Source organism: Phacochoerus africanus, chromosome 11 (assembly GCF_016906955.1).
Source record: "Phacochoerus africanus isolate WHEZ1 chromosome 11, ROS_Pafr_v1, whole genome shotgun sequence".
NCBI classification, from domain to species: domain Eukaryota; kingdom Metazoa; phylum Chordata; class Mammalia; order Artiodactyla; family Suidae; genus Phacochoerus; species Phacochoerus africanus.
The window spans coordinates 5898547-5924561 of NC_062554.1; the positions used below are offsets into that span (position 1 = coordinate 5898547).

Below are 26015 nucleotides of genomic sequence, written 5' to 3' on the forward strand. Positions count from 1 at the left end.
CCGAACCCGCAACCTCATGGTTCCTAGTCGGATTCATTAACCACTGCGCCATGACGGGAACTCCTTGGTGGCTACTTCTGATTGTGGGCCGCTGCAGGAATGGCTTATATAGAAGTCGCTTCTTATTTTCAGAGAGCAGCAACTGTCTCAGGGGTAATTGGTCTAGCCAGTGTAAATAGGTAAGTTCTGATTTCAGATGGTTTTCCCATTGCCTCTGGATTCTTCTGCAACATAATCCCCACTGTTTGAACAAGTGAGAATTATTCAGTCTCTGTGTATTTATTTCTGACACATATGCTTTATGTCTGGTGCTAGGTGTGAAGTGTAACGGAGATGCCAAATGCGTGAGGCATTATCCTTGTCTTCAAAGCAGTTAACATTGCATAATATCCATCTAACATTTATTGAACACGTGCAGTGTGCCAGATCATGTGCTAGTTCTTTGAGATATAAAAATGAGTGAGAGTCAGATGATCGTTGGACCACTTAGGATTGCTAAATGGGAGAAGATAGTGGGCAAGCGATATATCTGATGAGGGACTTGTATTCAGGACACGTAATGAACTCTTACAACTCAATAAGAAAAAGATACGTAATCCAATCAAATAAACAGATACACAGAAACAACTTAATGGAATGGATTAAGAAAACAACTAAAGGAATGGATTAAGAAAATGTGGTACATATACACAATGGATTACTACTCAGCCATAAAAAAGAATGAAATAATACCATTTGCAGCAACATGGATGCAACTAGAGATTCTTTTTTTTTTTTTTTTTAAGAGCTGCACCTGCAGTATATTGAAGTTCCCAGGCTAGGGATCAAATTGGAGCTACAGCTGCCAGCCACAGCCACAGCAATGCCAGATCCGAGCTGCATGTGCAACCTACACCACAGCTCACAGCAATGCCGAATCGCCAACCCACTAAGTGAGGCCAGGGGTCCTAGTCGGATCCTCATGGATACTAGTCGGATTTGTTTCCACTGTGCCACAACAGAAACTCCCAAGAGATTTTTACATGAAGTGAAGTAAGTCAGAAAGAGAAGGACAAATGCCATGGTATGTCACTTATAAGTGGAATCTGATGAACCCATCTGTGGAGCAGAGACACTCACAGACATAGAGAACAAACTTGTGGTTGCCAAGGGGTTGGGGAGGGAGAGGGATGGACTGGGAGTTTAGAGACAGAAAATGCAAACTATTGCATTTAGAATGGAAAAGCAATGAGGTCTTACTGTAGAGCACAGGGGGGCTGTATCCAGTCTCTTGTGACAGAACATGATGGAAGATAATATGAGAAAAAGAAGGTATATAGATGTATGACTGGGTCACTTTGCAGTACAGCAGAAATTGACACAACGTTGTAAATCAATGATACCTTAATAAAAAATAAAAAATTTTTAAATGAACAAATAATCTGAATAGACTTTTCGCCAAAGAAAGTATACAAATGGCTAATAAGCACATGGGAAGATGTTGGGCATCATTAGCCGTCAGAGAAATGTAAATCGAAGCTGCAGTGAGGAGTTCCTGTTGTGGCTCAGCAGGTTAAGAGCCCAACTCGTATCCTTAAAGATGTGGGTTCAATCCCTGGCCTTGCTCAGTGAGTTAAGGATCCGATGTTGCCGTGAGCTTGGGAGTTGGTCACAGGTGTGGCTTGGATCCACTGTTGCTGTGGCTATGGTGTAGGCTGGCAGGCGTAGCTCTGATTCAACCCCTAGCCTGGTAACTTCCACGTGCTGCGGGTGTGGCCCTAGAAAGGGGAAACAAACAAAAAACCGGCAGTGAAATACTACTTCATACCCACTATGATGCTGTGATCAAAAAGATGTTATAACAAGTGTCGTGGGTGTGGAGAGAGCGGAATCCTCATATACTGTTTGTAGAAATGTAAAATGGTGCAGCTAAGAGTTTGGCAGTTCCTCAAAAGATTAAGCGTAGGTTACCATATGACCCTGTAATGCCACCCCAGGTGTATACTCAAGAGATAAAAACATGTCCCCGTAAAAGCTTATATATAAATGTTCGTAGCCAAGAAGTAGAAACAACTCAAATGTCTATCAGCTGGTAAGTGGATAAATAAAATGTACATCCATGCCGGGGGAGATTACTGGACAAGAAAAAGTGAACTGCTGATACATGCTGTAACATGGATTATCTTTTTTTTTGGCTGCACTTATGGCATATGGAAGTTGCCAGGCCAGGGACTGAAACTTCGCCACAGCAGCAGCCTGTGCTCTTGCAATGACAATGATGGGTCCTTAACCTGCTGTGCCACAGGGGAGCTCCTGGCTAGTCCTCGAGAAACATTATGCTGTGTAAAAGAAGCCAGTCAAAAAAGACAGAATATCGTATGACTTCATTTATATGAAAGGTCCAGAACAGAGAGATAAAAGGTAGATTAGTGGTTGCTTAGGTCTAGGGGTAAGAGTAGGGAGTTGGCCAGTGAATCTGAGCTTTCTTTTTAGTGTGGTGGAAATGATTTAAAATAAGATGGTTGCACAGCTGTGTAAATATATGAACAATCATTGAGTTGTCCACCTGAAACGGACACTGTACCTCAACAGACCTTTAGAAATAAGAGACCATCTTTGGCCTCAAAATGATTCAAGTCTAATAATGGAAACAGACTCAGAAACAAGTATAAAAAGTGATAAACGCGACCCTAGAGGTTTGCGCAAATCGAAAATTTCTGCCGGAGAACCAAGGAGGAAAGGAATTACTCTGTCTGAGGAGATCTGCTAGACGCTTCAGTTGTGTGTTTATTATCGTATCCCCTGTCTGTTGCTTAACAGTTGATCGGGTAACCGTTGTTGAATGGATATGCGTGAATGAGTAACATTGGAGAATGTGTCACCAAGGAGGTGATATTTGAGCTACATCTTAAGGAGGGAATAAAAATGACCTGGGCAGTGAGGGCGAGGAAAGAATTCTAGGGAGAGAAGACAGCAGCCACCAAAGCCCTGAGGGACGCGCGTGCTCGAATGTTAGCTTGAGAGTGGCTTGAGTCAAAGCCATTTGTGGCAGGTGACACATAGCTGGAATACCAGAATATGAAGGGCCTGGTGTGTTGTACAAAGGAGTTTGGACTTTATTCTGAAGGCAGGAGAGAGTTAGCAGAGTTTGTCAGAGTAGAGGGCTGAGGTGGCCCCGGGCGTGTCTGATAAAGGTCACTGTGGCTGCTCCGTTTGGAATCTGTTCTGGCAGGACTCGAGTCGGGCCGCTCACCTCGGAAGTCTCTGCAGCCGTCGAGGGGAGAGCTTGAGATAAAGTCTGAACCAGGAGACGTGGCCTTTCATAGAAGGCTATAGAGAGTTCTGTTCTGGGAGAGAGAGGGGATGTCTGGGGTGGGTCTTTAAGGATGGTTAGGAGAGCGTAGAGTGTGTGGGAGCCTGGAGGGCAGACAGGAGAGGGCGGGCGGGGGTGGGGGTGGGGGCAGGTGGGAAGAAAGCCAGTCTGAGAAGTAGAAGTTTTACAGGATAGGAATCCAAGGACCAAAGAAGTGAACACTGGGTACCCCCACATTTGATCATTGTTGAAGGGCGAGAGAGATCATTAAACTGTTCCTTCCACTTTTGAATAAATTTGAAAAGTTTCATTAAAAAAGCTTTCCACAACATTGGAAATCAGCTATGCTTCAATTTAGAAAAAAGCTTTCCAGTTTAGCTGGCGTAGGGGGCATGCTTTCTGGTGATGGTGGGAGGGCTGGGACTGGATGACAGACAGCAGCCATAGCAGTTATCACAGCCGGCACCTGCTCTCACTCCGCCGCCCAAAGTGCGCTGTCCGTGTTAGGCTTTTCCGTTTGGCTGAGCGTATCGCATACCTGCATGATCCTCAGCTGATGTATGAGGTCTGCAAAGTGAGGTCGCTCCACGTTGACGTAGAGGCCTTGAATTCTTGGCGGGGCCAGGGAGTCGGAGGAGAATGGGGAGCTACAGACAGGGGTAGCCTGTGAAACTTTGGACTGAACGTGTTTTCCTCATCACGCAGCAGACCGCAGTCTCTTTCCCCAGGCGCCAGGGAGCCAGCTTGGTGGTTTGGCTGTATTCGTACCAGCTAACATCTGTCTCTGGGCTTACGCAGCACTGGGTTTATGTCAGTGGTTATCATGTCATGTTTAAGAGTCTGCCTCCTCTCCATCCCTGGACTGTGACTACCTCAAGGGCAAAGGTTGGGTTTATTCTTCTCTAATGTTTTGTCAAAGAGTGAGGTCTCTAGCCGCGTGGTTGATCAGCCTCTAACTTGGAAGGATCAATCGAGATCTCTGAAATGCGGGGCTGCCCTGGCTGTTGAGGTTTCAGAGTTGAGGGCCCTTTGTAGTTCCCTTTGGCAGGTACTTGAAGCCAGGGCTAGAGGCCACTCCCTGAGTAATGGACAGTCCCGATGGCAAATTTTTATTGATTTCATTTGGTAGCATCCTGTTACATCACATCTCACCACACCGAAGACATTTTACTTTTACTTCTGTGGTAACTAGGGAAACCATGGCAGTTTGGAAAGCCAGAGTATTGTAGCTGACTCCAAAGCTTTGGGGTTAGCAGGTTTGCTGTGAGTTACTATTGCATTTTAGCTTTAACGGATCTTGAAAATTATTTAAGCCAACCTCCTTATCTTATATCTGGAGAAACTGAGGCACAGAGAGAAGTGCACTATTCGTTGACATATAGCAAGTAAAATAGCTATGCCAGGTTAGGACCTACAACTGTTTTTCTCATCACCGAGGAAAAGGTAGTTGTTGCCCTGAAGCCATTTCTTGGGGTGAAAAACGGGAGTAAGAAAAGGGAGTAAGACATACTTGATGCTCTAGTTGAGGAGAACAGCCTGCCCAGCATGTTCTCCTGTTGTTGGAAACTTTTTTGGGGAAACCAGAGGGTCTACATGTAGCTACATAATAGTCTCCCTTTTCATTTTTCTCTTACCTGCTTTATTTTTCTTCACCACACTGTACAGGAAATCATTTCATATATATATATATATATATATGTTTTCATACAGATAAATGCTTATTCACTTGTTATCTGTTGTCTTCATTGGATGGTAAGTTTTATAAGGGAAGAGACTTCGTTTTATGCCTGTCTTATGATTGAATGAGTGAACAGTGAACAGTTACTTACCTGGCTGTCTTCAAGGTGCCAGGCGCCTGCTGCACATGTAGGTTAAGGATTTGTAGGTCATGACGTGTCTGTTTCTCTGGGTACGGTCATTCATGACCATCTCTACGACTTTCCTGAACACGGAATAGGCATTATTGTCAAATGATTGTCTAATAACTTTACAGTGCTTATTTGGGTAGAGTGAGGTTACCGTGTTTTGTGGGTTTGGGCACTGTGAGATTTAGTGTGACCCAAAACCTCATGCCACTAGATCAGTTAGGCCCAGCAGAGAACAGAATCTCAGAAAGAGCAGAGCAAAGTGACCTGGCAGTTGGGAGAGAACTCTTGGTGCGTGGCTGTGGGGAAGACAGCAGGACCTGTAGGCACAGTGCCCAGGGACCCATAAAAATGTCTTAATTTCTTTTAATCAGAAGAAAAAAGTGGATTATAATCCAGTTTGGATTATACATGTGTATATCAATGCAGTCGTAAAATGTATTTTAAAATTCTTTTTTAGTGGAGGAAGGGTTCCTCAACAGCGAAAGTACTGGGGGGCCCGTGAAAGTCATAATGTGGCCCCAGCCAGACCTTGTGACTGGTTACTGGCTTATTGGCCATTTGAGACCCTGGGCCCGGACTCTTTTCTCCCTTCAGGTCGGTGACCCTCTTCCCACCTTTCTGCCCCAATAACCGTGACCCCAGTGAGTCATTTCTCTCCTTTATATCTCATCTGTGTTGTGTGTAAAACCGAAACAGTTGTGCTCCTTGGGCTAAGTAAATTCATACTTTTAAAAATGCCCAGCTATTTCATTTCTTTATGAAGGCAGGGAAAAAGGGTCTGGTTAATCTTTGTATCTCCTTGCCTAACCCAGAACCTATACATTTAGAACAAGAGTCCCTTACATGAGAGTTGAGTAGATGAATAAATGTATCACACCTCACAGACAGCTTCAGAGACTTTCTTTTTTTCTCTCTCTGTGGTATGATACATATGTCTGTGGCATTCTATGTGGTATTCTATTTCTCCAGATAGCTTCTTAGTCTTTTCTGAGGTTCCGTCAGCAAAATGTACAGAGCTGTGCGAACACTTAAGAAAGTGGTGTGGAGGAATGCCTGCTGTGGCTCAGCGGTGACGAACTCAGCTAGTATCCATGAGGATGCGGGTTCCGTCCCGGGCCTCGCTCAGTGGGTTAAGGATCTGGCGTTGGTTGCAGACACGGCTCGAATCCCAAGTTGCTGTGGCTGTGGTGTAGGCCAGCAGCCATAGCTCCAATTCAACCCCTAGCCTGGGAACTTCCATATGCCATGGGTATGGCCCTAAAAAGACAAAACCAAAACAAAACAGAACAAAAAACAACAACAAAAGAGAATGATGTGGAAAATAAGGGTGATGCATCGTCTTAGAGAGTTAAGACCAATGTGAACAATCAGTACATATGGGGAATGAATAGTCTTTTCAACAAATGATCTGAGACAACTGGATAGCCACATGCAAAAGAGTGAACTTGGGACCCCTCTCTCCCACCATATACAAAAATTAACCAATGACCTAAATGTAATAACTAGAACTATAAAACTCTTAGAAGAAAACATGTCAGTAATCATGACCAAATTAGGCAATATTTTTTAGATATACTAGCAAAAGCATAAACAAGAAAAGAAAAAGTAAGTTGGATCCATCAAAATGAAAAACTTTTGCATTGCAAAGGACACCACCAAGAAAGTGAAAAGACAACACACAGATGGGAGAAAATATTTGTAAGTCATATGTCAGCCAAGGGGCTTTGTATCCAGAGTACATAAAAAACTTATCACTTGACAATAAACATATAAATAATCTAATAAAAAATGGATAGATTGTTTTGATATAGCATGTAAGAAGCTTAGAAATGACCATCCTGTGCTAAAAACAAGTAAAAAGCCGAACAAACTGAAAAATAAATATTTCTTAAATCTTTAAGTGAGGTCATAGAGCAAACTGCTGGCTTGAAAATTGGAGCCCAACAGGCATATGCAGAGAAACACAACTTACAGAAGCAGGAGCTCCCTTGGTGGCACAGTAGTTTAAGGATCTAGTGTTGTCACTGCTGTGGCTTGGGTCACAGCTGTGGCATAGGTTCGATCCCCAGCCCTGGAACTTACACATGTCATGGGTGCAGCCCCCAAATAAATAAATAATTATCAGAAGAAAAAAAAAAAACTTACAGAAACAGAAACCTTCCTTGTGCCAACCAGTTGGAGCAGGGAAAACTGGGTTGCCATCGATGAATTGCTGGGGGCTCATTGTGGACAACTCACTGTTAACTCCAGGAAGGAGTTTCCATTGTGGCTCACTGGGTTGTGAACCCAACTAGTAACCGTGAGGTGGTGGGTTTGACTCCTGGCCTTGCTCAGTGGGTTAAGGAATCTGGTGTTGTGACTTCAGTGACTTGGGTTGTCTGTCCTTGGCCTGGAAACTTCCACATACTGTGGTGTGACCAAAGGAAAAAGAAAACAAACTTATAAAAATTTGTGGATGCAGCAAAAAGCAGTGCTTAGAGGGAAATTTATAACACCGAATGCATATATTAGAAAAAAGGAAATATCTAAAATCAGTCATCTACAAATGAATGGATAAAGGTGTGGTACATATGTACAATGGAGTATTACTCAGCCATAAAAAGAATGAAATAATGCCATTTGCAGCAACATGGATGGACCAAGAGATTATCATACTAAGTGAAGTAAAAAAGACAAATGACAAATATATGATATATATATGTGGAATCTAAAATATGCAAATGGACTTGTTTATGAAACAGAAGCAGACTCATAGACATAGAAAATAAACTTATGGTTACCAAGGGGCAAAGGTGAGGAGGGAGGGGTAAATGAGGAGTTTGGGATTAACATATACACACTACTATACATAAAATAGACAGTCAGCAAGGACCTGCTGTATAGCACAGAGAACTCTACTCACTGTTGTAAATTTCTACCTTTGGAAACTAGAAAATGAGCAAATTAAATCCAAAATAAGCAGAATAAAATAATAAATATTACAGCAGAAATCAGTGAAATTGAAAACAGGAAATTGGTAGAAAAAAATCAACAAAATCAAAAGTTGGGTTCTTCAAAAAGATTAATAAAATTGATAAGCCTGTAGCCAAGCTAAGAGAAAAAGAGGATACAAATTCCTAACATCGGAAATGAAAAAGACTCACTAGAAATCCAGTGGACACTAAACGGATAATAAGGGAATACTATCAAAAACTCTTTGACTGCAAATTTGATAATCTAGATGAAATGGAGCCGTTTCTTGAAAGGCACAAATCTGTCAAAACTCACACAAGAAGAGAGACCATAAGAATAGACCTGTATCAGAGTTCCTGTTGTGGCTTAATAGGTTAAGGACCTCATGTAGTCTCTGTGAGGATGTGCGGGTTTGATACCTGGCCTTGCCCAGTGGGTTAAGGATCCCATATTGCCGCAAGCCGTGGCATAGGTCACAGATGCAACTCTGATCTGGCGTGGCTGTGGCTGTGACGTAGGCTGGCAGCTGCAGCCCCAATTCCACCCTTTGCCTAGGAGCTTACATATGCTGCAGGTGTGGCCATAAAAAGAGAAAGAATAGATCTATATCTATTAAAGAAATTCATTGAATAATTAATAACCTTCCAAAACAGAAAGCATCAGGTGAATGTGTTCACTGGTAAAGTCTCCCAAACATGTAGTTATTCCAGTTCTCTACAGCCTCTATCAGAAGATGGAAGCAGAGTGACTACTTCCTAACTGATGCCGTGAGGCTACCGTTAACCTAATAACCCCAACCAACAAGGACATTGTAAGAAAACTACAGATAAATGTCTCTGATGAACATAGATGTAAAAATCATTAACAAAATATTAACAGATTCAATCTAGCAGTGTATGAAAATGATCACACACCATGAGCAAGTGAGAGTTATCCCACTATGCAAACTTGGTTGAACATTTGAAAAATTGATGTAATCCATTATATCAACAGGTTAAAGAAGAAAAATTATGTGAACATATCAGTAGATGCAGAAAAAGCATTTGACAAAATCCAACACCCATTCAAGATAAAAATTCTCGTTAAACTAGGAATATGGGGGAACGTCCTCAACTTGATAAAGAGTATCTACCCCAAAGCTACAACTAACATCATACTGGTGAGAAGAGTGAAGCTTTGCCACCGAGACTGGGCAAGAAATTCTCTCTCACCACTATTTTTCAGCATCATACTGGAAATCCTACCCAATGCAATAAAACTAGAAAAGGAAATAGAATGTATATAGATTTGGAAGGAAGAAATAAAACTGTCTTTGTTCACAGATGACATAGTCATCTGTAGAAAATCCCAAAGAACCAAAAAGCTCCTGAAACTAATAAGCTATTATAGTAAGGTTGCAGGATGCAAGGTTAATATTACAAAAGTCAGTTGCTTTCCTGTATACCAGCAATGAACAAATGGCATTTGAAATTAAAAACATACCATTTACCTAAAAAGTAGCATACTTAAGTATAAATTTAGCAAAGTATGTACAAGATCTATATGTGGAAAACTAAAAATTAATGAAAGATACCAAAGAAGAACTAAAATGGAGAGAGAATTCATGTCCATATAAAGGAAGACTCAGTGCTGTCAAGATGTCAGTTCTCCCCAACTTGATCTGTCCATAGATTCAATGCAATCCCAATCAAAATCCCAGCAGGTTATTGTGTAGGTATCGACAAACTGATTCTAAAGTTTATATGGAGAAGCAAGAGCCCTAGAATAGCCAATGTAGTATTGAAGAACAAAGTTGGATAACTGCTTACTCAACTTTAAGACTTACTATAAAATTACAGTAATTAGACACTGTGGTATTGGTGAAAAGAATAGATTAATAGATCACTGGAACAGAATAGAGAGCTCAGAAACAGACCTATGTAAATACATTCAACTGATCTTTGAAAGAGTAGAGGCAGTACAACAGAGCAGAGAGAGTCTTTCAACAAATGGTGCTGGAACAGCCAGACACCCACAAGCGGGGGAGGGGGGGGGACGCTCTAGACAGACTTTATACTCCTCAGAAAAAGTTCTTTAGAATGGATCACAAACCTGAAAGAGATCATAAAGCAGAACTGTAAAACTCCTAGAAGATAACTTAGGAGAAAATCCAGGTGACCTTGGGTTTGGCGATGACTTTTTAGGTACACCAGAGGCATGACCCATGAAAGAAATAATTGATAGGCTAGACTTAATTAATATTAAAAATATCTGGATTTCCCACTGCGGCTCAGCAGGTTACGAATCCCACTAGTCTCCGTGAGGATGTGGGTTCGATCCCCAGCTCCAATCAGTGGGTTAAGGATCTGCATTTCAAAATATACAAAGAACTCTTGAAACTCACTAATGTGAAAACAACCTGATTAAAAAGTGGGCTAGAGAACTTAACATATAGTCCACAATAGATGGCAGATAAGCATAAGGAAAGATGCCCACACATATGCAATCAGGAAATGCAAATGAAAACAACAGTGAGATACCACCATACACCTATTAGAATGATCAAAATCTGGGATGCTAACAACACCAAATGCTGTGGCAACAGAAACTTTTCATTGACTGCTTGTTGGAATGCAAAATAATACAACCACCCTGGAAGACAGTTGGGCAGTTTCTTAAAAAAACTAAACATATTTTTACCATACAATCAGTCCAGTAGCTGTGCTCCTTAATATTTCCCCAAAGGAGGTGAAAATTTAGATCCACACAAAAACCAGCACTCAGATGTTTATAGCAGCTTTATTCATAATTGCCAAAATTTGGAAGCAACCAAGTGATCTTTCAGGAGGTGATGGATAAATAAACTGTGGTACGATGGAAGATTATTCACTACTAAGAAGAAGTGAGCCATCAAGCCACGAAAAGACGTGGAGGAATCATTAAATGCATATTACTGAGTGAAAGTAGCCAATGGGAGAAGCCTACATACTGTAGGATTTCAATTATATGACATTCTGGAAAAGGCAGTACTGTGGAGATAATTAAAAAAAAAAAAAAAAAAGAGTGGTTGTTAGGGATGAGGAGGCATGGCAGGATGAATAAGCAGAGCACAGAGGATTTTTAGGTCAGTGAAACTACTCTGTGTGTCAGTGAGGACATTGTACATTTGTCCAAAGCCATGGAACCAGGAACTTTAAGGTAAACTGTGGAACTCTGAGTAGTAGTATGTCAGTGTAGTTTTATCAGTTGAAACTAAGACACTGCTCTGATGGGGGATGTTGATAAGGGGAGGCTGTGCTTATTTGGGGCAGGCAGCCTCTAGGACATCTCTCCTTTCCACTCAGTTTTGTTGGAGTTCCCGTCGTGGCGCAGTGATTAATGAATCCGACTAGGAACCATGAAGTTGCGGGTTCGATCCCTGGCCTTGCTCAGTGGGCTAAGGATCTGGTGTTGCCGTGAGTTGTGGTGCAGGTTGCAGATGCGGCTTGGATCCCGAGTTGCTGTGGCTCTGGCGTAGGCCGGTGGCTATGGCTCCGATTTGACCCCTAGCCTGGGCATCTCCATATGCCATGGGAGTGGCCCTACAAAAGGCAAGAAGAACAAAACAAACAAAAAATTTTGTCATGAACCTAAAATTGCTGTTAAAAAAATGTCTAGTTTTTAAAAAGTGGACTGGAGTTCCCTGGCGGCTCAGTGGCTTACGGATCCAGCATTGTCACTGGTGTGGCTCGGTTTACTGCTGTAGCATGGGTTTGATCCCTGGCCCAGGAACTTCTGCATGCTGTGGGTGTGGCCACACAAAGATCTGAATAAACTTACCTCCAAAGATATGTGAATAGCATATAAGCATATGAAAATGTGTTAAAAAAAAAAAAAAAAAGGAGTTCCCATCGTGGTGTGGTGGAAATGAATTCAACTGGAAACCATGAGGTTGCACATTCGATGCCTGGCCTTGCTCAGTGGGTTAAGGATCTGGCATTGCTGTGGCTGTAGTGGAGGCCAGTGGCTGTCGCTCCAACTGGACCCCTAGCCTGGGAACCTCCTTATGTTGCATGTGCGACCCTAAAAAAAGAAAATGTGTTCAACCATGTTATACGTCAGGAAACTGCAAAATCAAAAAGCACATTGATCTACCAATTCATACCCATTGGGATGCATTTTACCAAAAAGATGATAACAAGTGTTGTCGAGGATGTGGAGAAATTGGAACTCTCCTGCACTGCTGGTGGGAATGTAAAATGGTATAGCTTCTGTGGAAAACAGTTTGGCAGTTTATCAAAAGGTTAAGCGTAGAGTTACCATATGACCAGACAATTCCTCTACTAGATGCGTGCTCAAGAGAAATGACAACATGTCTGTATGAAACTTAGAGGCAGAAGAGGGTGTTTGTTTTTTCATAACAGCATTATTTGTAATAGCCAAAGCTATAAACAACCCAAATGTCCATCAACTGATGAACAAAAAAATGTACATCCATGCAGTGCACTATTATTTAGCAGTAATGAGGAATGAAATGTGATACTTGCTGCAGCATTGAAAACATGCTAAGTGAAAGAAGCTAATCACAACAGACAACACACTATACGATCTTGGGGGTTTTTGTTTTTTAGAACCACACCCACTGCGCATGGAGGTTCCCAGGCTAGGGGTCAAATTGGAGCTATAACTGCTAGCCTATACCAGAGCCACAGCAACTCGGGATCCGAGCTGCATCTGCAGCCTACACCACAGCTCACAGCAACACCGGATCCTTAACCCACTGAGCGACGCCAGGGATCGAACCCGCGACCTCATGGATCCTTGTTGGGTTTAACCACTGAGCTACGAAGGGCACTCCCATATGATATCATTTTTATGAAATGTCTAGAATTGGTCAATTTATAGGTAAAGGTTGAAAGTAAATTAGTGGTTCCTTGGGCTGGGGGAGGTTGGAGAGTGATGGCTAACTGGTATGTGGTTTCTTTTTGGACGGTAAAGGTAAAACTGTTCCAAATTTAAATAGTGGTGATAGTAGCATAACTGAATATACTGAAAGTGCTGAATAGAACTTTTTCTTTTCTTTTTTTTTTTTTTTTTGGTCGCATCCATGGCAATTCTAGACATTTCATAAAAACGAGATCATACGGGAGGATGGGTGTACATTTTCTTTGTTTATCAGTTGATGGACATTTGGGTTGTTTATAGCTTTGGCTATTACATATAATGCTGTTACGAGAAAACATCCTCTTCTGTTTCTAAGTTTCATGTAGACATGCTTTTTTTTTTTTTTTTCTTTTTGCCATTTCTTGGGCCGCTCCCACAGCATATGGAGGTTCCCAGGCTAGGGGTCTAATCAGAGCCATAGCTGCCAGCCTATGCCAGAGCCACAGCAACACCAGATCCGAGCTGCGTCTGCCACCTACACCACAGCTCACGGCAACGCCAGATCGTTAACCCACTGAGCAAGGCCAGGGATCAAATCCGCAACCTCATGGTTACTAGTCGGATTCGTTAACCACTGCGCCACGACGGGAACTCCTAGACATGCTTTCATATCTCACTCCTAAGAGCCATATAGAATGCCGTTTTGCCAATTACTCCCCTCCTTGGATCTTACAAGGCCCCTAGTCATGCCAATCTACTCAAGTCTAAATTTTATAGAAGTCATTAAACCAAAAATGTCAGGCAGGAGGCAAGAGAAAACTTCACAAAAATGGGAAATGATCTGTGGTCGACTGGTGTTTTTTCTCAGGTGCAAAAGGCTTGTGGATCCACCAGTGTAATCCCACGAACAGGCCTCCTGTCTCCCACAAATATTGAGCCCTCTGTGGTCTCTTGAGTCTTTACTCAGGCTGGTTACTCTGTCATTTAGCCCCTGTCTTCCACCAAACCGCATTCTGCCTTCCTGCAAAATGATTGCCTGACCTCACTCACTGAAAAAACAAACATCCTCTGTTGCCTGCTGACCATGATCCACGGCCCAGAAGCAGCAGCATCCTGAAAGCTTCAGAAAAAGCAGCTCAGCATCCATCCCAGATCTCCTGAATCAGAATCTTCACCTAGGAGTTCCAGTTGTGGCTCAGTGGGTTAAGAACTAGCAGTGTCCGTGAGGATGGGGGTCTCCCTGGTCTCACTCAGTGGGTTAAGGATCTCGTGTTGTCTTGGCTGTGGCATAGGCTGAAGCTGCAGATCCAATTCGACTCCTGGCCTGGGATCTTCCATATATGTCCTAGATGTGGCCGTTTAAAAAGAAAAGGAAAAGAATCTTCATTTAATATACTCAAGTAATTCATACACACATAAACACATTGCTGCTGCAACATGTGAATGTCCCCAGGCTAGAGGTCCAATCCAAGCTGCAGCCCCTGGCCTGCACCACAGCTACAGCAACATCAGATCTGAGCCGTGTCTGCAACCTACACCACAGCTCATGGCAAAGCCGGATCCTCAACCCACTGAGCAAGGCCAGGGATCAAAGCTGTGTCCTCAAGGATGCTAGTCAGAGTCATTTCCACTGAGCCACATCAGGAACTCCAATCCCTTAGGTTTTAGATCGTTGTGTTTTCATTTTCATTTGTCTCAATATTATTTGATTTCCTTTTTGTTTTCTTCGGTGATCCATTGGTTGTTGAGTGACATTGTTTAGTCTTCACATGTTTATATTTTTTGCAGTATTTTTTTTCCTGTAGTTGATTTCTGGTTTTATTATGTTTTGGTCAGAAAAGATGCTTGAGGAGTTCCTGTTGTGGCGCAGCAGAAGTGAATCTGACTAGGAACCATGTGATTGCGGGTTCGATATCTGGCCTCACTCAGTGGCTTTAGGATCCAGCGTTGCCATGACCTGTGGTGTAGGTTGCAGACGAGGCTCCCTTCCTGCATTGCTGTGGCTGTGGTGTAGGCGGGCAGCTCCAGCTGGGATTCGACCCCTAGCCTGGGAACCTCCATTTGCCTTGGGTGTGGCCCTAAAAAGTAAAAACGAAAAAACAAAAAAAGATGCTTGATATGGTTTCAGTTTACAACTGTTATGTCTTTTTCTTCAGTTGATCCTTTGATCATTATGTAATATCCTTCTCTGTCTCTTGTAACCATCTTTATTTAAAAGTCTGTTCTGTCTGATGTGAGTATTGCTATTCCAGCTTCCTTTTGATTTCTGTTTACATGGAATATCTTTTCTATCCTCTCATTTTCAGTCTGAACGTGTCCTTAGAACTGAAGTAGGTCTCATGTAGACAGCATATATATGGGTCTTGTTTTTGTATCCATTCAGCCAGTCTCTGTCTTTTGTTTGGAGCATTTAGTCCATTTACATTTAAGGTAATTATTGATATGTGTGTTCTTGTTGCCATTTTGTTAATTGTTATGGACTTTTGGGGGGGGGGCTTTTTTTCTTCCTTTCCTAATTCTCTTGTGGTTTGATGACTATTTTTAGTGTTGTGTTTGGATTGCTTTTTCTTATTTGTGTATGTATCTTTTGTAGACTCTTGGTTTGCTGTTACTGTGAGGTTTGAGATAGCAATCTATACAAGATTGTTTTAAGTTGCTGGTCTCCTAATTGCAAATGCATTTGTAGTATCCTGCATTTGTGTGCTCCTCTTCTCATGAATGCTGGTTTTGATATCCAATTTATGTGTGGATGATTTCACACCTTAACTACAAGTTTGTCTTTACCAGTGAGCCTTCTCATTTGTAATTTCCTTGTTTCTAGTTGTGGCCTTTTCTTTTCCTCCTAGAGAAATTCCTTTAGTATTTTTGTAAAGCTGGTTTGGCGGAGCTGAATTCTTTAGCTTTTGCTAAATATGTGTCTGAGGGTGTTCCTCCTTGGTTGTTCTGTATGGTATTTGTGCTTCCTGGGCTTGAGTGAGTGATTCCTTTCTCATGTTAAGAGAAGTTTTCAGCTATTATTTCTTCAAATATTTTCTCTAGCGCTTTCTCTCTTCTCTTTCTGGCACCCCTATAATATGAATGTTGGTGCATTATCCCAGAGTTCTTTTAGACTGTGATCTTTTTTTTTTTCATTCTTTTTTCTTTTTCTTTTTTTTTCTTTTTTTTTTTTTTTTTTTTGGTCTTTCAGGGCATATGGAAGTTCCCATGCTTGGGTCGAATTGGAGCTATGGCTGCCAGCCTACACCACAGACACAGCATCATGGCATCTGAGCCACATCTGCAACCTACACCACAGCTCAGGGCAACGCCGGGTCCCTAACCTATTGAGTAAGGCCAGGGATCAAACCTGCGTCCTTGTGGATACCATTTGGGTTTGTTGCCACAGAGCCATCAGGGGAATTCCTTTTTTTTTTCCTTAACCTGTTCCTCTTCGGTGATTTCTGCCCGTCTGTCTTCCACCACGCTTATTCATTCTCTTGCCTCCTGTATTCTGCTGTTGTTTGCTTCTAGAGAATTTTTCAATTCAGTTATTTTGTTCTTCATCTCTGCTTGTTTATTCTTTAAATCTTCTTTGTTCAGTGTTTCTTGTAATTTATCCGTCTTCACCGCCAGATTCTTTCTGAGTTCTTGGATCATCCTTACTATCATTACTCTAAAGTCTTTTTCGTATAGGTTGTTCATCTCCACTTCACTTTTAGCTATTCTTCTGGCCTTTTTTCTTGTTTCTTCATCTGGCTCATATTTCTCTGCTGTTTCGTTTTGCTGGCTTTCTGTTTGGTCTTTTTTTTTTTTCCTTCCGCAGGTTACAGAGTTACAGAGTTGTAGCTTCTCTTGCTTCTGGTGTCTGCCCCCTTGTGGGTGAAGTTGATACAGAGGCTTGTGGCCAGCTTCCCATTTGGAGGGACTGGTGCCTGCCCACTGGTGGGTGGAGCTATGTCTTGTCTCTCTGGTGGGTGGGGCTGAGTCTCTGGGTGTGATTAGAGGTAGCTATATGCCTAGGCAACCTGTTTGCTGATTGGGGGGGGGGGGGCTGTGTTCCCATCCTATTTGCTGTTTGGCCTGGGGTTTCTCAGCCGGATGGGTGGGCCAGACCTTTCTGAAATGGCAGTCAGTCTCCAGGGGATCTCACCCCGGTGAGCATTATGATTATTTCCTCGAACCTCTGCCTCCAAGGTCCTGCCCCCAGAGTGAGCCACAACTGACCTCTGTTTGCCTAGGAAACCCTCCAAGACCTTCAGTTTGGTCTGATCCAGATTCTTACAGAGTCTTTCCTTTTCCTGGGGACCCAGTGCCCATGAAACCCTGCCTGCACCCTCCAGGAGTGGAGTCTGTTTTCTCTAGTCTCGTGGAGCTCCCATGCTCAAGTCCTGCTGGTCTTCAGTGCCAAATGCTGCAGGAGCTCCCGCGTCCAATGCCAGACTCCCAGTGTGGGGAACCTGATGCGAGATTTGGAATTCACTCCTTTGGGAGAGCTTCTGCGATGTGGTTATTTTCCAGTCTGTAGGTCACCCACTGGATGGGTATGGGAGTGCTTACACTGTGATAGTGCCTCCTTCCTCCCTATGGTCTCAGTGTGGCTTCTTCTTTGTAGAATATCCTTTTTGGTAGCTTCCAGTCTATTTTGTTGATAGTTGTCCAGCATTAGTTGTAATTTTGGTGTTTTCTTGAGAGAAGGTGAACTTGAGTCCTTCTGTTCCACCACCGTTTCTGGAATCCTATGGAGATCTTATTAAAAGGAAGCTTCTGATTCGGCAGGTCTAGAATGGTGCTTGAGATTCTGCACTTCTAACAAGCACCCAAATGGTGCTGATACTAGTCCTTGAATTGCAGTTTTTGAGTAGCAAGGAGAAAATCTAGGCTGGAGAAAAGCAAAGGACCCTGTTCGTTAAGTTAAGGGATCAGAGAAACATTTTGTAGGGAAGGTGAAATTGCAGCTGGGTTCTCAGAGGATACCTTGGCTTTGGATAGGAACAAAAGAGAGGTGAGGGTATTACATCAGAAGGAAAATGCAAAGACCCAGAGACAGGAATGCATCCCATGCGTTTGGGAGCAGACCGGCTTGGCATGATGAAGGTCCATGTTGGAAAAGAGTTTTGACAGGTATCATGAAACCTGTGCATTGATTATTCCTTTAGAAATGTGGTCCTTAATTGTCTGCTCAGTACCATCCAGCTGGGCCTTTCTATTTCTTGTATCCGCTTGTTCCTTCTTAGAAGGGACCTCTGTGCTGCTGGGGAGAGGAAGGGCTGAGCTGGGACAAATGAATAAATGCTGTGAGGCAGCGTGTGAAGTAGGACAAGGGGTAGTTGATTTCATTTCCCTAATGGGCTGAGGGAAGCCTTGGGATATTGTTCTTTTCCTTTCCCCTTCCCCTCTCTTCTCCCATCTCCTCTCTTCTTTTCCTCCTCTCCCTTCCTGTCCTTCCTTTCCTTCCTCCCATCCTTTCCTTCCTTCCTTCCTTGCCTGGGACATGTAGAAACCAGAAGGCCCCTCCTAAGTAATGGTAGACATTCTCAGTACGTACACACAAAGGATGCTTGGTAAATATGTGCCAGTTCCACTTAGTAGTAGAATGGATTTCTGCCCGTTTTACTTCAAACGTCCCACTTAGGGTACTTTTCTGAAGTTATCCGGGAGACTGGGCCTTGAACATCTTAAGGAGTATTTGTTGATTGATTCCTTTGAAAAATTATGAGGCCCTGTCTTCTCTACATCAAGGAGCATTTTCAGCTAGTTCAGTGTAAGAACGTATCACGTGACTTAGGTGCTGAGGCTTGAACATGCATCTCTCTCTTTTTTTTAATAGAGATTTTTATTTTTTCTATTATAACTGATTTACAGCGTTCTGTCAATTTTCTACTGCACAGCGAGGTGACCCAGTCACACATACATGTATACATTCTTTTTTCTCACATGATCCTGCTCCATCACAAGTGACCAGACATAGATCCCAGTGCTACAGCAGGATCCCATTGCTTATCCATTCCACAGGCAATAGTTTGCATCAATTAACCCCCAAGTCCCAGTCCCTCTCCTCCCTCTTGGCAACCTCCCCATGTGCATGATTTTCTTTTCTGTGGAGAGGTTCATTTGTAACGTATATTAGATTCCAGATATAAGTGAAATCATATGGTATTTGTCTTTCTCTTTCTGACGTACTTAGTATGAGAGTCTCTAGTTCCATCCATGTTGCTTTAAATGGCATTATTTTTGAACACGCATCTCTATGACTACCAAGAAGTAGAAGACTTGAGCTATGAACCCAGAGACTTTAGTATTATTGTAGAGCAGTGGTTTTCAACTCAGGGTAGTTTTCATCTCCCAAGGGACATCTGACAGTGTCTGTAGACATTTTTGATTGTGGCATCTGTGGAGGTGCTACTGCCATTTAGTAGGTAGAGGCCAGGAATGGTGTTAAACATCCTACAATGTACAGACCCAACCCACCCCTAAAAACACAATCCAGAGACTTAATCATCCCAAAATATCACTAGTGCCAAGGTTTAAGAAATCCTGCTTCAAAAGGGTAAGATTGGGAGTTCCTATTAGGAATCTGACTAGTATCCATAACAGGTTTGCTCTCTGGCCTTGCTCGGTGGGTTAACGATCGGCTTTGCTGTGAGCTGTGGTGTAGGTTGCAGACATGGCTTGGATCTGCTGTGGCTGTGGTATAGGTTGCAGACATGGCTTGGATCTGCTGTGGCTGTGGCGTAGGCTGGTGGCTACAGCCCCTGTTTGATCCCTAGCCTGGAAACTTCCATGTGCTGCAGGTGCGGCCCTAAAAAGACAAAAAGAAAAATAAAAGGGTAAAATTATCAAATAGACTGCAGCTTTGAGGTTGGAAGGCCAGTAGATCAGGGACTGAAGTTTAGTTCACCCTAGTCTAACGGGGCCACTTCCTATCAAATGCCATTATAGGACAGAATATTTTATCTAGCTTCATGTCCCCCGAATCCTGACTCATACGTCTAGCTCTGGCAAATGTGTGATCACTGTATATTGGGCAGGGGCAGTTCAAGGCAGTAATGGATTTTTCTGGTGGTGTCTTTCTACAGGTTGATATGTCAGACCTCTCTCCAGAAGAACAATGGAGGTAAGTGTGACAGTGCGAGCCCTTCACGCCAGGAACTGTAGGCCAACCCTATAGATGGAGTTGTGTATCTGTCCGTTTTGCTTCCTTGTCTTTTTCCTTTTTCTCCTTGGGAGCCGCCGGTGACCTATGACCAGTAGGACAGATCATTTGAGATCTTTTCTAGTATTTAGGTCACCCTGGGGAGTAAATAGGTTATTGCACCAAACCATCGGTTTGGGTTTGAATACTCGTTCTGCCATTTCCTGGCTGTGTGATCTTAGGTTACTTAACTTCATGCTGCCTCAGTTTTCCCAGTTTGTAAAATCAGGATCGTAACAATACCTATATGTACCTCAGAGAGATGTGAGGATTAATAAATAGAAATTCTTAGAACAATGCCTGGCATGTGGTAAACTTGCAGTAAGTGTTACCTGTTTTGAGAATCATTAGCATCTTCATTTTCGTGCAGCAGGGCAGAGAGCTCTGGCTGAGGAAATGGGAGATGTGTCTTCTGATCTCGGCTACTAACTTGTGTTACAACTGAAGTGAGTCAGCAAATACCTTACTGGCTTTACTTCTCATCAGTAGTGGAATTTCAGTAGTGCTTGCCCCACACACTTCACCAGGTAGCTGACCAGTGAGCTGAAACGTAAAGTTTGATCGAGAGAAAAGAATCCACTTCCTTTAGATTAAAACTACTGATTATGAAAACGTAGAATGGCAAAGGCATCAACTCATGACAAACCCAGTGAGATTTTAGGTGACGTTAAGCTGAATCCGTAGCAGTTGTCCACCTCAGCTACCAAAAGACAGTACAGACTGGAAGGTCTTCATTGACAACATACTGTCTGCTTTAAAGGAGATTACAGTGCAGACGGCAGTGTGTTTGCTTTGCTGAGTCGGCACTGATTTTGTTGTAAACGCTGCATGTGAAGACGGCCTTGACCCGGCTATGAGACGAGGTTCTAGGGATGTGATGTATGGCGTGGTGAATAGTTAACACCACTGAACTGGGTAGTTCAAAGTTGTTAAGAGAGTAAATATGAGAAGTTCATAAGGAAAAAAAAAGATTTTTACCCAGATATGTCTAGAAGAAGGCAGTCAGGATTAATGGTCTTCACATTATGTCATATGAATAGTGTTTAATAGACCTAGAACTGTTAGCCTAGAAGAGCCCAGGAAAATGATGGTAGGAACAGGATTGGTTCTGTTTTTTTTAAATAATATCAACATAGGAGTTCCCGTCGTGGCGCAGTGGTTAACGAATCCGACTAGGAACCATGAGGTTGCGGGTTCGGTCCCTGCCCTTGCTCAGTGGGTTAACGATCCGGCGTTGCCGTGAGCTGTGGTGTAGGTTGCAGACACGGCTCGGATCCCGAGTTGCTGTGGCTCTGGCGTAGGCCGGTGGCTACAGCTCCGATTCAACCCCTAGCCTGGGAACCTCCATATGCCGCGGGAGTGGCCCAAGAAATAGCAACAACAACAACAACAAGACAAAAAGACAAAAAAAAAGGAAAAAAAAATATCAACATAAATGTTTAAAGGGGCAGTTTTTTGTTTTGTTCTTTGTCTTTTTAGGGCCACACCCACAAAATATAGAAGTTCACAGGCAAGGGGTCGAATCAGAGCTGTAGCCTCTGGCCTACGCCACAGCACAGCAACGCAGGATCTGAGCCACATCTGTGACCTACACCACAGCTCATGGCAACACCAGATCCTTAACCCACTCAGTGAGGCCAGGGATTGAACCTGCGTCCTCATGGATGCTAGTCAGATTCATTTCTGCTGAGCCACAAGAGGAACTCTTTTTTTTTTTTTTTTTTTTTTTTTTTGCCACAGCGTGCAGTGGCTTGATGTGGGATCTCAGTTCCCGGCTCAGGGGTTGAACCCCAGCTGAAATGGCAAAAGCACAGAGTCCTAACCACCAGACCACTGGGGAGCTCCCTGAGGAGACAGCATTAGGAAAGAGGAATGGATGGATATGTTTTTTGTTGTTCTAGAGTATAGGATTAAGTCCAAAGGATTGAAGCTGTATAATACAGATTTGTCTCATTATCAGAAATATGATTAATAACTGTGGTGTACTGAGTGGTACTGATCTTCCTGCTTCTTTTTTTTTGTCTTTTTCTAGGGCTGCATCTATGGCATATGGACGTTCCCACGCTAGGGGTCTAATCGGAGCTGTAGCCGCCGGCCTACACCATAGATAGCCACAGCAACATGGGATCCGAGCTGCGTCTGTGACCTACACCACAGCTCATGGCAATGCCGGATCCTTAACCCACTGAGTGAGGCCAGGGATCGAACCCACAACCTCATTGTTCCTAGTTGGATTCGTTAACACTGAGCCACGACAGGAACTCCTGATCGTCCTGCTTCTTAAAGCACTGACATTTTATTCCTTCATAAGCACATATGAGTACCTACAATGTGTCAGGCATTGCTGCTTCTAGAATAGATTAAGAGCGCATATTCTCAGCCAGCAGAAATATTTAAGGAAAAGATTGCAAAAATAATTGAAAAAAATTTTAATTAAATTATAGTTGATTTGGGGCATTACCTTGTGGCGCAGTGGAAACAAATCTGACTAGTATCCATGAGGATGCAAGTTCCATCCCTGAGTTGGGAATGCGGCGATGCCGTGAGCTGTGGCGGGGCGTAGGTTACAGATGTGGCTTGGATCTGGCGTTGCTGTGGCTCTGACTCGACCCCTAGCCTGGGAATTTCCATGTGCCACAGGTGCAGCTCTAAAAAGGAAATAAATAAATGGATAAATAAATAAAGTATGGTTGATTTGCAATGTTGTGCCAATTGCTGCTGCACAGCAAAGTGACTCAGTCATACACATCATACATATATATGAAAAATAATTTTTGTGTTGAGTGGTAACTTTCACTAGATGACTTGTAAGTTTTTTCTCAGTATTTTCTTCGATTTCTTTTTGTACACGTTCATTCTGTTACATATTGAGAACAAAAAACCTCTTGTTATCTTCATAACTCCTCTCAGTCCTTAGGGTTTTAAAATAGCCTTTGCCCTTTTTAAATTTAGCTTGTCTTCACAACAAGCCTATGGGGGAGGCAGAAAAGATAGGGCCTCCTTTTGACAGAGGAGGAAGTTGCCGTGTAGAGATGGACGTTGTCTTGGCCAGGGCCGCACAGGTGTGTCTGAACTTGTTTCTGACGGCTGCCCCATTAGTGTTTTGTTAGATTCTCCCACCCAGGATACATGTTTCAGTAAATGAACCCTTAGGTGCTCTGGCTGGTTGGCTGGCTAACATTTGGCTGCACACCAGGTTTTCCCCCTGACATTTTATTATGAAAACTCTCAAATATACAGAACAGTTGAAAGAAGGGTGCAGTGAATACCCTCATACCCGCCACCTGAAGGCGACAGTGAACGTTTTGCTGTTATTTGCTTTGTGATTTGTCAATCCATGATTCCTTCCCCCTGGGTTCTTCTGGCTTCGTTCTCTCATTGACAGTGGGAATTCCATAAGGCAATCGTTTATATGGGCCTTTGCTTTTCTCCGTAATATCTGCAGCTGTGGGGAACTTGCATAAGAGCTCCTGACTATAGCCTACATTTGTATTTAGCTTTCTAACTCCTTCATTCCTTTCCTTTGGCTGATTCTGACCCAGAATGGTAGGAGTGACTTTTCTATTCTCAGAGGAAGCTTTGGGCCTGTATTGGCCAAGGGAATCATTTGCTGCCGATCCTCAGGATAAGAGAATACCGCCCTTAGATCAAGGAAGAGTTTCCAGTCGTACTCTCCCGGAGCCCTTGAAGAGGCAGGCTGTTTCCCTGTGGATACTGCAGTCACTGTTGGAATGGTGTAAAGTTGAAGCCATTCAGATTTTTCCGGCTTTAGTCTTTAGGATCTCTAGTCCTGACGGAGGGTAGGAGGAATAAAGCAAGACTTAAACCCTGGAAGTGGCACCCATTGGCAGCGTCATTCCTGTGTTGGTGTTATACGTATCATTGAATAAGAGCATGAGGCTTTAGGCTCTAACCTTCCCTCCAGGTTACCTTCTTCTTTCAGTGACGGATTGAAACAGGTCTGAAACGAAAGGTATCAGCTATTTGTGCCATTGGGGGTGGGCAGCAGACCACTCACCTTTAACCCCAGCACTTAACTTCGGTGCCTAGGCCCCCCGTTGTATCCCCAGTTGCCTGTCCTCCAGGGCATGTGTCTTTGCAGCCCCTCATTGACAGAGTGCACTGCAGCTACAGAGGGCTGCGGAATGGTGGGACCTCCCTGGAAAGCACTGCCCTCTTACGGCCACACCTTCCCTGACCGAGCTCGCCCCCTTTGTTTGACTTTCAGGGTCGAGCATGCACGCATGCATGCCAAGCACCGTGGCCACGAAGCCATGCACGCCGAGATGGTCCTCATCCTCATCGCTACGTTGGTGGTGGCCCAGCTGCTCCTGGTTCAGTGGAAGCAGAGGCACCCCCGCTCCTACAATGTAAGCCACTGCGCCTCTCATTTCTTTCTTTGCCGGTCATCAGGGGACCCTTCTTAAGTATTCCAGGGTCCACCCTCACACAGGCCACATATAGGCGAGGAATAGATAATAAAACATATGTATGAGTGGGGAATAGTGTACAGTGGGTGTGTGTTTAAGGGGCAAATGATTCATGATGGAAACTGGAATAGAAGCTGAGCCTGCTTTCATGGCCAGAAAAGGTAGGTCCTTTTAACATTTTGAGGTAGATTCATGAAGGAGATGTTCACCAGGAAATACTCAAATAGAGGGAGCAGTGATCCTTTGATTGGGAAGACCAAGCCTCCAATAAATCTTAATTAATTTTTTCTTTTCTTTTTTTTTTATCTTTTGTCTTTTTAGGGCTGCACCCTCGGAATATGGAAGTTCCCAGGCTAGGGGTTGAATCGGAGCTGTTGCTGCCGGCCTACGCCAGAGCCACAGCAAGGCCAGATCTGAGGCAATGCCAGATCCTTAACCCACTGAGCGAGGGCCGGGATCGAACCACAACCTTGTGGTTCCTTGTCGGATTTCTTTCTGCTGTGCCACGATGGGAACTCAAAATCTTGATTAATTTAGATTAACATTTTTAAAAGGCAGTAATAAAGGGGAGGCAATGTAGCAGGTGGTGAGAAGAGAGACGTAAGAAGGCAGTGACAGAGGAAATGAGCAAAAATATATACAATGTACAGAAAACATACAACTAAATGGCAGAAGCAAATCCTTCCTTATTAGTAATTAAGTGTAAATGGATTAAAATCTATTAAAGGCAGAGATTGTTGGATTGGTTTTAAAGAAAACCACATTATCCATCTATATACTATCTTTAAGAGACTCACTCTATTTATTTATTTATTTATTTATTTTGTCTTTGCCATTTCTTGGGCTGCTCCCACAGCATATGGAGGTTCCCAGGCTAGGGGTCCAATCAGAGCTATAGCCGCTGGCCTATGCCAGAGCCACAGCAACGCAGGATCCGAGCCACGTCTGCGACCCACACCACAGCTCACAGCAACGCCGGATCCTTAACCCACTGAGCAAGGCCAGGGAGCGAACCCACAACCTCAGGGTTCCTAGACGGATTCGTTAACCACTGAGCCACGATGAGAACTCCGCTTTATTTTTTTTTTAACTCAATTTTATGATAGTTACAGTTGTACAACCATCATCACAAACTAATTTTACAACATTTCCACCCTAAACCCCCAGCCCATCCCTCCCCCCACACCCTGTCTCCATTGGTAAGCATAAGTTTTTCAAAGTCTGTCAGTTTTTCTTCTGCAAAGAAGTTCATCGTATATAGTGCTGCAGTGAACATTGGGGTACATCTGTCTTTCCGAGTCGTGGTTTCTCTGGATAGTTGCCCAAGAGTGCAATTGCTGGATCAAATGGTAGTTCTACTTTTAGTTTTCTGAGGAATCTCCGTACTGTTTTCTACAGTGGTTGCATCAATTTACATTTGCACCAACAGTGTAAGAGGGTACCCTTCGCTCCACACCCTC

General features: G+C 43.3%; 1 protein-coding gene across 3 annotated transcripts in view; it reads left to right on the forward strand.

The window, feature by feature from the left end:
• The window catches only part of RNF121 (ring finger protein 121), a 98432-nt gene that overhangs the window by 23533 nt on the left and 48884 nt on the right, over positions 1 to 26015 (forward strand). For 2 of the 3 annotated variants that reach the window (XM_047753246.1, XM_047753248.1), the window contains exons 2-3: positions 20010 to 20047; positions 24354 to 24495. In XM_047753246.1, coding sequence (XP_047609202.1) covers positions 20010 to 20047; positions 24354 to 24495 — 180 coding nt within the window. The remainder of the gene's footprint in view (positions 1 to 20009; positions 20048 to 24353; positions 24496 to 26015) is intronic. The other variant, XM_047753247.1, reaches the window with a different exon arrangement.